Source organism: Condylura cristata, unplaced genomic scaffold (assembly GCF_000260355.1).
Source record: "Condylura cristata isolate star-nosed mole 26May11 unplaced genomic scaffold, ConCri1.0 scaffold00021, whole genome shotgun sequence".
NCBI classification, from domain to species: Eukaryota; Metazoa; Chordata; class Mammalia; order Eulipotyphla; family Talpidae; genus Condylura; species Condylura cristata.
This window is the reverse complement of record NW_004567122.1, coordinates 9,639,811-9,652,779: the sequence shown is the minus strand read 5'-3', so window position 1 is coordinate 9,652,779 and position 12,969 is coordinate 9,639,811. Positions and strand designations below refer to the sequence as shown.

The 12,969-nt window shown below is 38.0% G+C and overlaps 1 protein-coding gene across 2 annotated transcripts in view; it reads left to right on the top strand.

Moving 5' to 3' along the window:
* Positions 1 to 12,969, top strand: part of PDE5A (phosphodiesterase 5A, cGMP-specific) — a 103,372-nt gene that overhangs the window by 1,376 nt on the left and 89,027 nt on the right. The window contains exon 1 of one of the 2 annotated variants that reach the window (XM_004686637.2): positions 12 to 123. The exons of the other annotated variant lie outside the window; for it this stretch is intronic. Within the exon in view, the coding sequence (XP_004686694.1) occupies positions 98 to 123 (26 nt within the window). The 5' untranslated portion in view covers positions 12 to 97. Of the gene's footprint in view, positions 1 to 11; positions 124 to 12,969 lie in introns of those variants that run through there. 2 annotated transcript variants of the gene reach the window in all.

Here is a 12,969-nt window from a genome sequence, read left to right as displayed (position 1 = left end):
CCCGCCTCACCTGGGCGCGTCGTCGCCCCCTGCGCCTCCGGGAGCCCAAGGTCGTCCGCGGCCGCGTTACCAGCACCTGGAAAGCCCCACTTTTGCTATGTTGCCCTTTGGAGACAAAACAAGGTACTTCCTTCAGCATCTACCCCGTGCCCCGTCCTCGGGGGCGCGGCGGGACGGGGTGCGGGTGGAGGAGCCTAGGGGCACGGCGGCGGCGCGAGCGCAGTGCCGAGAGCTGTGTGGCGTTTTCATCTTCCTTTACTTGCCTGAGGATGTGTTGCTTTGGGGTTTTTCGAAACCCCGTTTCTCCTAAGGAGTTGGTGTCGATTTTGTTCATGTTTGGCGGCTTTTTGTTTGGGTTTTGACCGACGCGAGCAGTTGGGATAAAGCTGATCTCTTCTGCGTAATTACTTCGCCCTTCTTTTAAAATTCTCGTCCTCCGCTTTTGCCATCTTCGAAATTCTAAACCTGGAGCCATCAGAGCAGAGACCTTTTGAAAGTAAAGTGGCTTCTTTTCAAAGGCGCTTTTCTGCGAGTTTGGGGTGGGATAGACACTAAGGCATCAAAGTCAGTGATTATCGATTGCCCAGTGCTACCGATTATCGACTATCGGTTTTAGAGGTGGTAAGTGCGGAGCCATCTGTTTTGGTCTCCTTCCACTCTTTGGCCCCCCTGGAATAATTTTTTAAGAGCGCGTGTGTGAGGTGGTCTTTGGAGTTGTTCTGTAAGCACATTTGCGGCAGAAAGAAAAAAAAAAGTAGTTTCTTTTCTTAATTCAGCGTAAATACCCTTTTTTCTCCCCTCTCCCTTTGAAGATATAAACTTGGGTTTGTTTGGTGTTAGTTTTTTTTTAACTAGTCTGCCTTTCAAAGCATTGAAAGTGTAGTTACATTTTATGAGCAAATACACTGGAAGTATTAAGTTATTTCTTTGCATATTACTTTTTGCCCAAGTAGCACAGGATCAATCAGCATCCTAATTTTTAAAAATTTCTCTGTATAATATAGCGTTGAAGTCATTTAGATGTGATAGGAAGACATTTCAATTAGAAATTTTTATATTCAGTTGATGTTGACAGAAGGAACACTTTCTATGGTGTGTGTGTGTGTGGAGAATTTTTGCTGAAAATGAACTGAAAAATGAAAGTAGAACATAGCTTGGAGTAGTGCAGGTCTTCATTTGAGGAGTTAGGAAATGCTGAAAGTTGTCATTGTAGACTATATACTAAGACTTGTGTGTGACCAGAAGTCCTTCAGGAAGCAATGTTACACTTTGAGTTTATATTTGGGGGCATTATTTGGAAACTTAAAATAAGAATGAGAGTCTGAACATTATTTGATGATAAAAATGGCCAACTGTTCAACCCTCTGTGATTCCCAAGGTTGTGGTAAAATTTATTTCAAGCCTTTTCATTTTACAACTAGAAAACATTTTTTTTAAGTAGAAACTCATAGTCCTTTGTGTTTTCCCATTATTTTACACTTCAGAGTGTAAAGTGAACACTGTATGTGATTCAGAAAACCCACGAGACAGAATAGTTGTATAGAGGCGTTTGTCATGCTTTAAGATTTAGAACAAATTTGGATTCTCTAGGATTGGCCATCTGTGCAGTAAACAGGTTTCTGATGGAATTGCTTCTGCATTCTTTGATTTAGTTGTTGTTGTTTGACATTCATGCATAGTTCTCTGTTCTCTCCCTAGACTGAAGGATCTGTACTCACTAGTAAGCATTGAACAACAAGCGAGTTCTGGCAATAAAAATCTTACTTAGAGACACCTGTGAGTTGGGGTGACCTTGAAAGCAGTTTGCTGCCTGATTGCCTTGTTTCCTGCAACTGTTTTCAAAGAGGGAGCTCAGCACTTTGTCAATGGCTGTAGCTTGGAACCGGAAAATGGATGGGTTTTAGTCACCACGACCTGTTTCTGTGAATTTGAGAGTGTCAGTTGAACGTGGGCTATTGCCCTACCCACAACCTGAAGGAATCCCCAAGGCAGCCGCCACCCTGCCCTGCTATTAATAGGTAACTTTGAAATTCTCACTGGTTAATGAAGGGCTCTCACACACGTGCAAATGAAGCCTCCCTGGTGCTAATGTCACTTTAACAGCTGTTGTTATTCTTGACGGTAAATTAGCATCGTTCTGTGGGTGATATTTTAGATTACTTAGTATTGCAGGCAACTGATAGACTTTATATTGCTTTGTTTTTTAAGAGGCAAAAGCTTGTGAATATTTGGCATATACTGGAAATAGGAGATATCAAGAGAGAACAAGTTTTTATGACTGCTTGGATCAAAGTCCAGAAACAGAAGTTTTATACTCTCGTGTACATTTCTCTGATCAACTTTTATTTGACACTGTAGAGCTTTGCTGGAGTAGTTGATGTTCGGGTCCTGTGTGGGGGGCTCTTTCCTTTCAGATTTTTTCATCTCTAAAAGCTATCACTTTTTTATTTTCAAGATACTAATATTAAAATCAAATGATGAATATAAAATGAACATTGCTATCCACTCTTAAACATGATTATATTATATGGGAACATAACATTTTCACAATTTTCGGACACGTGGTTTCTGATTTTTTTTTTTTTTTAAGCTGTAACTAACTAGTGTTGAAGATCATAAAACACTTTGGGCGCTGATGATTTGGATTTGCTTATAATATTTTGTTAGGGTAATTTTGGTATAGTGATGGCTTTTTTCCCCTGGATTTGTTTATAACCAGGGTCCCTAGAGCCAGCTGTAAGCTTCCTGCTCATACTCTGAAAATACTTAATGTAAATTATAGTCTCCTCTCCTGGGTGCATCTTAAGTCTCTGAAATGAGGCTTCTCATTGCCCTTGCGCTGTTGAGGTTTCTAGGTGAGATGTGTTCTAAAGTCTACATACAAGATCATTATTCTTAAAAATGTAGAATTAATGCAGTAGCAATTAGTGATCAGTGGATCAATATTGTGAAATACATGTATTTACTTAGTATAACAAATTTAGATAGGCTTACAGCTTTTTTTTCCCCTAGTTTGTGATCTAAATAGCTATAGGAGTTGTCAGTATTTTCATAAGATCATGTTTCCAGCACCTCACAGTGGTCTATAGCATTTTGATTATGTTATACTATATATTTTCCTTTTTAACTTATTACATCTCAAGTGGTGATTGACCGGATTCTTATATCAGTTATTTTAAAATATTTGAAATGCCTCATATTTCATAGGTAAGCCTTCAGTCTTGCTTTAGTACAAAAAGTTCATCTAATGAAGATGTTCTCCTCCTTCAAGAAACACAGTTAACTTAGAACTTTGCTGAACTTTGTAGTGTATTTTATAACAACACAGGCAAGATTTCTTTGCTAATTGAAAAGACTAAATAGAATTGCTTAGTATTTTTTATCCCCCAAATGTTTTCTAACCTGGTATCTTATTAAACCCGATAGCTGTTGTGTCAGATAGATGTATTTTTTGTGCTAGGAGCTGATTATAGGATTAGAACCTCTTCCCAGCATGAAAACCTTCAGTATGGACTGCTGGTCAATTAAATAAGTCCCTGAGTTGATTGATAATAGAGGGTTAAAAAGTGATTAATTTCTGAATTTAGGATGCAGACCAGCTACTGACTTTGCAGGACTTCCTGTGAAATCCATTTAGCTGGACAGATGCAGAATCAGTGGATGGGTGTCACAGCTGATTGATGTGGCCTTGGAAATGTCTTGTTACATCAGGTTCTCAGTAAAAAGTGCCCATGAGCCACATACTAGGAATAAAAATTGAAGAAAGTCTTTCCATATGAGTCATTCTTTTGATATTTAGCTCTTTAATATTATGTGTTGACTTTGGTATTCTCATTTTATTTTGAATTATATATATTTCAAGTATAAGTGCTTTATTTATTTTCTCTAACTGGTAGGAAGTTATATTTGCTACCAACCAAATGTTTAAGGCAGAAAAAACAAACTTTAAGTAAGCTCTTAAGGATCATTTTGCTAAGAATTCTAGAAAGTTTTAGAAAAGCCCCTTAAGATATAAACATATATGTGAATGTATGTATGTATATGTATGTATGTACATTTCTCTGGTGTTTAGCATGTGGTAACCTTAATTTTTAAAGTCTCACATGACATACTTTCCCCTTGGTTCTGAATTTTAAATTATTTTTAACTTGATAATCTCTGAATAAATATATTACTCCTAAACTCAGTAGAGAAAAGATCCCTATTGTTAGAACCTTAATGAATTCCTAAAATACAAGAATCATCCTTTCTACTCTCTGCTGAATACCTATGTTAAGGGTTAAGTGAAAAATTCCCGATCTTTTGAATTTACAAATATCAAAACACATATTAACACAAAATCATTGAACTTAGAGAGGATCATGTAGTTCAGTATTTCTCAACTTAATATACCCCTGTTATATTACAGGATTCTTGTTGATCTACAGTATAATAAGTAGAAAGCTTTTGGCCATGAGTGACAAAAATCCAATTTGAACTATCTCACGACTAACTTACGTAATTGAAGTACCAAGGATTCGTATAGTTATGAAGTTGTCTGTATACCCATTATACCCATGTATCTATGCCCTTCTTTCCATGTACCCATTCTTCGCTCCATTTACCCAATGATCCATCCATCCATCCATCCATCCATTCATACATACATATATGTATCTACCCACCCACGTACTCTCCCTCCCTCCCTCCACGCCTCCTTCCCTCCCTCCCTACATGCTGGGAATGTTATTTCTAGCAAGTTTATGTAAGTCTTACACTTTTGATTTTGTAAATATACTGTTCTTATCCACATCAGTCCTCTCAAAATTACTTGGGCCTTGCTTTAGTCACGTGTCTGCTGTGAACCAATCATTGTGTCCAAAGGAGTAAGTTTATCTGACTTTGCTGGGACATGTAGCCCATACATCGTACAATGTGTCTCTGGGGAGAGGGAAATTACCCAAAGAAAGCGATAGGGCATATGCAGAAGTTACGAGTAGCTACCATACCTAGCGTTCACTTGTTTTGTTTTAATGTTACTTAAATGTGGAATTCTTAAGAGTTGGTATAATTTAATCACAGTTACAGCATTTATGCAACTGTAGTAGCAAAATAAATATATAACTCGATTATGAATAAAGTGATAAAACTCCAGCCAAAGGCAAATTGACAGTACTCCTTAAATCACCCTTGCAAAGTGCCTTCTGCTGAGGCTCTGGCGGGGTCAGCTGGCCTTTGCTACACTTACTCTTGTTGTCTTACTTTTCCCACTGGATCTCTATGTTTGAACAATCATGAAACTTTTATTCCTCTAGTACAGCATTCCAGCTTACTTGCTTGCCACTATATTGGCATTTTAAATCTACACCTCTTATATTTTCTCTCTTTTTTGTGGCATCACCAGGCAGTAGCATAATTGTAAATGTAAATGTAAGCTGAACCTGCAGGGCAGTACTTGGTTAGGAGGTCACTGTTTAGCCATTTACATCAGACCTCTCACTTATTTTTTTACTTTGCCATCAAAGTTATAACATCTTCATAGAAAAAAAAAATGCAGTTTCAAAACGTACTGTGTGGACTCTGAGAGCTTCTCCTTACCTTAGACTGAAAAATCTCAGCCTAATCCAGTCCCTCCCATATCTAAGCTGCCTATTAGATGTTAGGACCTTACTTGCTTACTTGTTTATAGCCCCGATTTCAGGTGTTAGGTTTTTCTTTCAAAAAGAAATCCATTTTCCTTTAAAAAGGAAAACATCTTTCTCATCATGTGATTGTGAATGCATGGAATATTACAAGTCATGTCCTTTTCAATAGGGAATGTAAGTAGGAATGTAAAATCATATCAAGCAATTCTGCATCTTACTTCCATTTGGAAAGTGTCTCAGATATTTTCCTAGCTGGAAAAAAATGTGCAAATACTAAGTAGCTGTAGACACAGCATTTATTTGCATACCCTGCCAAGGCCAAGAGAGCCAGTCAGGAGTGACAGGAGAGCAGAGGCTGACAGGAGAGCAGAGGCTGCTTTAAGATATCACTTGGAGGGGCCCCAAGTCTCTTGTTTCAATTAGTGCCCTGTTAATACAAGTTCATCTTTTATTCATCTAAACCAGTGCTTCTGATGGGGATGCGACTGGCATTTGGTAGGGACACTTTTCCTGCTGTGAGAGATTATTTAGTGAATTACAGAATGTGCAGCACCCCTGTGCCCAACTCCCTGGAGACTAGGAGCACCTCAAGGGCCTGGGGCCTCCCCAACTGGACCCTTCAATGTTTTTTCTCTATGGTAATGAGCAGCCACAGGCAGGACAGATTTAACCAGAAACCCAGAATCACCTCCTCCTGTGAGTGTCATTTAGGTCCTTTATTTGTTTTCTCTGTAAATGGAGACACTAGCAATTAATAGACTTCTGATGACATTTAAGGGAAATAATACATATTTCCTTTTTTTTTTTTTTTTTGCAGTGATGCTTGGTAGTTTATTACTTTATCTCAAGAATTATCCATCCTTAAATATAATCATAATCTTTAGCATTCACTCCCTTCTGCTGGTCAGTGGAAATTAGGTTGACAGATCTGTTATTCTAGAGATGGTAAGTAGTTTCCTCATTTTAGATGCATTTTTATTAATGGTTTAAATAGCACCTTGTGTGGATTGTGTAAAACACTGAAGCCGGAATTGAAATGGGACTCCTGACACCAATTTTGTTCCCAGCTTTGCTATTAACCAACATTGTCACCAGTTTAATGACCCTTAATTTTAAAATGAGAGATGGAAGGAAGTGGTGAGGAATTAAGGCAAAAGAAAAATTCATAAATAAGCAGATAAGTTCGTTTCAGTTCTAATAGTTCTTCATTCTAACCGGGAGAGCAGAGTAATAGCTTCTCAAGTTGAATAGTTTCCTTCTGTATTTTTTTTCAAATTGAGTAGTATATACTGAGGGCAAATTATACAAACAATGTAACTGAAGCTGTATAAAATTAGTATCCAAGAGCTGAAAAAATACGTATTATATTTTGTGTGAGTTATTTTATATTTTTTCCTTCAGATCATTTTAGCAGATTTCTATGTAAATTACCAACTAATCCTTTCCCGACAGGAAATTACTGCACTATTTGTAATTGTGGTGTTAGTGATTAATTCACATGACTAATGAACTACAGTACTGGAGGGAAAGCAAAAGGGATAAAATTTTCATAGTGGACTTAAAAACATAAAAAAGCATTATGTTCTGTGGATCATTTGGGCCGGTAACTGTCACACTGTCAGAGCACCCTGCAAATCCCTTAAACTGTCAGCACTCAAAGACTTTTAATCTGTTCTGTCCCATAGTGAACAGCCTTGGGCTGAGATGATAGTGCTATGATTTTCATCCTAGGTAATTGTATATTTTCTACCATTTGCTGTGAAACTAACATTGAAATCACTCTTTCTTTCCCCATATAACTCGGCAGGGAAATTAGTTGCTTAAGTTGCAACTGCAGCATCTTCATACACTGTAGATGCCTATTGCATACATTCTTTTTATTTTTATAAAAATTAATCTTTTAAAATATGCTTACACCTGGGCGCTCCCTGCTAGCACAGTGGGTTGAAGTGTAGCAATATGGTGCTGTCCACAGCCACCACAGCCTGAGTTCGATCCCCAGCCAGGGAGGTGACCCACATGGAGCAGCAGACCTCTCCTGTCCCGCCTGCTGTTCCCCTCAGCAGTGCATTTTGATAGATCTGCCTGTTCTTCTCTTATGAATCCTCTCACCTCCTGCATCTCTGGCCTGTACCCAAGTTCTTGTATGGATGAATAAATAACATCTTTAATATACACACACACACACCATTTAATATTTAAATAATTTAAAAGAATCTGTCACATACTTCAACACTGTGTATCACTCTGCTATCGTTTTATATTCACTGTTCCCTTTAGCTATTTCAGAACCTAGGAGTTCGTGTCATTACCTCCATGTCATAGAGAAAGCAAGTAATATACTTAAGTCTTATTGTTAGATGCATTTGAAATCCAAGGCTCCCACGGGGGGCCCCAGACTGACAAGCTCTCCTGAAGTTCAGTCAGTATTCATGGAAAGAAAGCACAGGCTCATCCATAGTTTTAATATCATGAGGAAGCTGGATGCTCCATGGCACAATAGGTTAAAGCACAGCACTATGAAGCTAGCCACAGCCACTTTGGCGTGAGTTTGAACCCTAGTCGGGGAGCTAACCCACCTGGCACAGCAGACCTCGCCTGACCTGCCCGCTGTTCCCCTCAGCAGTGTGTTTCGTTAGTCTGCCTGTTCTGCATCCCACTTGGTCTCTGGTGAAGCCTCTCACTGCCCCTGCACTACTCTGGCCTGTACCCCAGTTCTGTATGTATAAATAAATAGATCTTAAAAAAAATATGAGGAAGCCAACTCAGAAAGAGGTTAAAGTTTCTCCCAGAGCCTCTTCATCCACAAGCACACTGCTAAATGACACGCCTAGAGACTCTGTCCACGTAGATTTAATTTCCATATATAACTTCAGTGCATAAAAAGTGGGAACTCTCAAAAGACATTTTAAAATAGAGTGGCAGAAAAATCAGGTACTAGGCTATTACGATTATATTTTTAGTATTACAATTCATATACTGTACGTATGGTATTTTCAAAGAATTTTTATCCTTTGATACAAGAATGTAGGCAATAGTACAACAAAACCCTTGTTAGATTTATTTTTTGTTTTCTTTTTTTAGATGCCAAGAAATATCCTGTGAAACTTACACAGTGTATTTTAGTTATTTTATCTATTTAAGACATCTGGAATACTAAATATATGTGTTAAGGCATTTCTGTCTCTTTCAAGATTCATTTGTAAGATGAGTGAATGGTTCAGTTATTGCTGCATGGAACCCCTGATGGCACAGGGGTGTGTGTGTGTGTGTGTGTGTGTGTGTATGTACAATACTGTGAGAGCTTGTAGCTTATATCTCTCTGTCTTGTCAAATTTTAATACTTCTGGAAAATAGATATTAAGGAGAAGCTGTAAATAAACTAGATAAGTGGAAACTTCTAGAACAGAGATTCTAAATGGTAGTTTTCTTTCCTGTGATAAGTTTATAATAATCTTCAGGAAAACTGGAAAAAGGAGAGAGCTTTGATTCTTATGAATACATGTCATGTTCTCTATCACCTTTCTTTTGTTTTTCCTAGAGAATGACTAATCAATTTACAAATAGCTAAGAAAGTGTGAGATGAAGAGGCTCTAGATACGCAAAACTTAGACTTTTTTTTTTTAAATGAGTAGCTAGGCTACACCATTATGTTTAATATCATTAAATATGATCATTAACTTAATTGACTATCATTTTTAAGAATGACACACTTTTCATCTACTTTAAAAATAGGAAAGAAATAGGACCAGGGAGGGCTCACCCTGGTGGCGCAGCGGGTTAAAGCACAGTACTAAGAAGTTAAAGCCATTTCAGCATGGGTTCAATCCCCGTTCCAGAGGTGACCCACATGGCGCGGCAGACCTCTCCTGACCCGCCCTCTGCTCCCCTCAGCAGTGTACTTTGTTAGTCGGCCTGTTCTGCTCCACACTCTGTCTCTGGTGAGTCCTCTCACTGCCCCTGCACCTCTGGCCTGTACCCCACTTCTGTATGCATAAAAATATAAATCTTAAAAAAAAAAAGGATCAGGGAAAATGATTAGAATGAAATACGAAATACCTGGCACTTTATTTCTGTCTCGTGTATGATTCGTGAAATAAACTGTTTCAGCCGTTACTGTAAAACAGAAAATGAGAATTCATCCTAAGTTACCAAAGCCCCAGACATTCCTCTGATCATTTTTATCACGCACAAATGAATTTATGCATTCTTCTGTGTATTAGTACAATCGCAAAATGTCTGATACTGGAAATGTCAGCTCAGCCTCTCCTGTAGCAGCTGCAAGAACCAGGCTGCCTGGCCTTTTGAGGGCATGAACTCATTTCATTTTTTTAGGGCGCCCCACCCACATTGTAACATCACCACGACGCATGCAGTGTTGTTAGTACTCCCTGGAGGCTCATGAATTCGAGATGTGTTAAACATTCTTTGTGACACTGATGTTTATATTAAACCGTCATGTGAGCTGTTTGAGTCTCAAGCCTCTTCCCTAAAATAGAACATTAAGACTATATATTTCTGCCTGGATTCATTGTTTTAAAAGAATTGAGATTAAAAGTCCAGTCACTTTGACAACTGCTTATGGCCAGTTTTCGGCAACTTCCTTCTGGCTTCGTCTCTGTCTAATGAATATCCATCTTTGGGGTGTTTGTTCAGTGTGGGCATGCATCCTTTAGGGGGACCTAGGTGAGTGAGTATATTTAAATTTTAAACCACAGATGGTATCCACATTCTTGTTATGTGAGAGGAGTAACTCCCCAGCCCAGGTTTTTGGTACCTGCCAAGAGCATAGTTTGCAATTGGTGATACATTGCATTGGTACCAAATGCTAAGATGAGGTTAGAATTTAGGATATCTGGCTGAAACACACAATGTTTCATAGTCCCAAGAATTTGTTTAGCAGTCTATCTGTCCCTTTTTTAAGTAGACTGCAACTTGCTTTTTGTCTGTTAAATATGTGGTGTGGCTTTGAGAAAAAGGGAAAGAGCTTGAGTTAAGAAGGAATTTCATGCCACACATTGTTAATCAAAGGCCCCGTCAGGATCACCCTATGTTGTCTTTTGTGCTCTTTCAGTGATGGAATGTGTGCTGGTGCTGTGTTAGCCTGGAGCTCATGATCAGAACCTGCCTTTCACGTGCTGTCTATCTGCCAAGAATTTCAGTTGGGAAAACAAAATATAAAATGGCTGGAGGGGCCAGATAAAATACAGGACTCCCCGTATGGGTGTCTTGGTGGTAGATGCGGTATGGTAACATACATGTGAGGAGGTATGAACCTACACCCCAAAGTCATACTGTGTTGTGAACCAACATTATCTCAATAAAAGTAGTACAATTAAAAAAATTAAAATTTCCTTCAAATTCTTGAATTTCAGATTATATTTAAACTAAAAATTATTTGCTGTTTATCTGAAACTCAGATTTTGTGGGGTGTTGTTTATTTTATTTGTTAGATGTAACCCTCAGAAGGACTCTTCTCTCCAACACATTTACTTGCAATATGTTATTTGCAGTATGTTTAGATTTATAAAACATTCCCCCCCCCCAAAAAAAAAAACATAGGTGTGGGATTCAGTAAGATTTTTTAGAGGACATTATTCTTCAGTCTGTTTTCTTTGAATTTTTTGAGAGGGTGTGTTTACCCCATGGCTCAGGGAATCATCTTTTTATGATATAGGTGGAAAGAATGAAGTTAGGGAACGTTATTATTATCACATATAAAAATATATTTTTTGTATTATTTTCTCTTCTGAATAAGTGACCTTATTTTTCTTTGACTTTGATTTTGACTCTATGAGATACAACTCGAATTTATGGGGTGTCTCCATGACAAGTGTTGATGTTCTGGGACTTTTATGTTCTCCTGGGTCAGAAGACTTGGAACAGGAGACCTGCACTTGGCTTCTGGTTTTTCTATGAAGTAGCTAAATGTTTTCAGTTCAGCTATGTGATTTAACTTTGTATTTTAGAAAATAAGATTAATGCTTGCCTCTATAGGTTTAAATAAAATGGTGGGGTTTTTTCAACATCACTATTACAAATATTTTTCAAAAATCCCAGAGTTGAGGGAAGAAGGAGAGTAGGAATCCTCTTCTGGGCCACTTAGGGGATTTGCCCAGTCCCGACCAACCAGCCCACGCCTCTAAAATCCCCTTTGGTGCTTTGTACTCTGTCACCTTCTCCGTATGGATTAGCTTGTATGCATTTTACATTTGACCTCATAGAGCAGCAAAATCCGAAATATATTTGAATTCTGAACTCAATATAAACTTCAATTTGGGGAGCAGAGGTCATTCATAGGTTCAGTAGGGTTACTCATTGCTGTATCCCTGGTTCCTCGTTGTGCCTGACACACTTCAAGGCCTTTACCTGAATAATTCATTTTAGAAAAAGGATGCTAAGATGTCCATAGCTAGGGCAGATATTTGTGGTGCAAACTTGTAATGAGGAGCAAATTAGTTCTAGAGATAGAATGCAGGGATTAGTACTGTAGACAATATTGCATTCAAAAATCATCAAATTTGCAGAGAGTCTAGAACTTAATTATTCTCACCGCTGAAAAGAGATCATAATTGTATAAAACATGGAACTTATAATTATTACCACAATGCCAATTTCATTGGTAATACATATGATATGAACACCTTAGATTGTTTGACAGTATACATCAAATATGTTTTAATTTAAAAGAGCAAGGATATGTCACAGTGAATCCAATTAAAAGAAATCAGTGAAAATGTTTTGATTAGAACTTTATTGCAAGAAGTAGAAGTAAAGGTTATGAAAGTAAATTTATCTTAGATTTAATAAAAGATTGGAATGAAAGCTCTGTGCCAGTTTTTAGTTTAAGCAATTAATCTTCTGATGGAACTACAGTGTCTTAATCTTATATTTGATTTATGCAGCTAGACCATAAAGTCTTTCTCCACCACACACCTAAGTAGCTTTTGACTTAATAATTGAGATTTTTTGAAGGAACTTTCTTAATCTAAAAAAATCTATTGGAATTCTCTTCTCAACTTTTTGGTGTGTAATTATACATGTTGTTCTGTCTTAATTTGTTTGCTGGCCCTTAATGGGCATGTCCCTTAATTGTCAATATGATTGTGCAATACTAGCATCACTTTTCTCCACTTTGAGAGAGTTTTGCATCTTCAATAAGAATTTGAATTTCACACTGCAGGTTATTTATATTTGTGTTGAGACTGAAGTATTAAGAAATCACTGGGAGAGGATGGAGAGCAGCCTTGTGAGAAAAGGGCCACTTCCTAGAGTCCGTGTGTCTTTATGGGAAACCTCGATGCCTGAGTAGAGGGGGCTGTCAGGAGGGATTAATCAATGATTG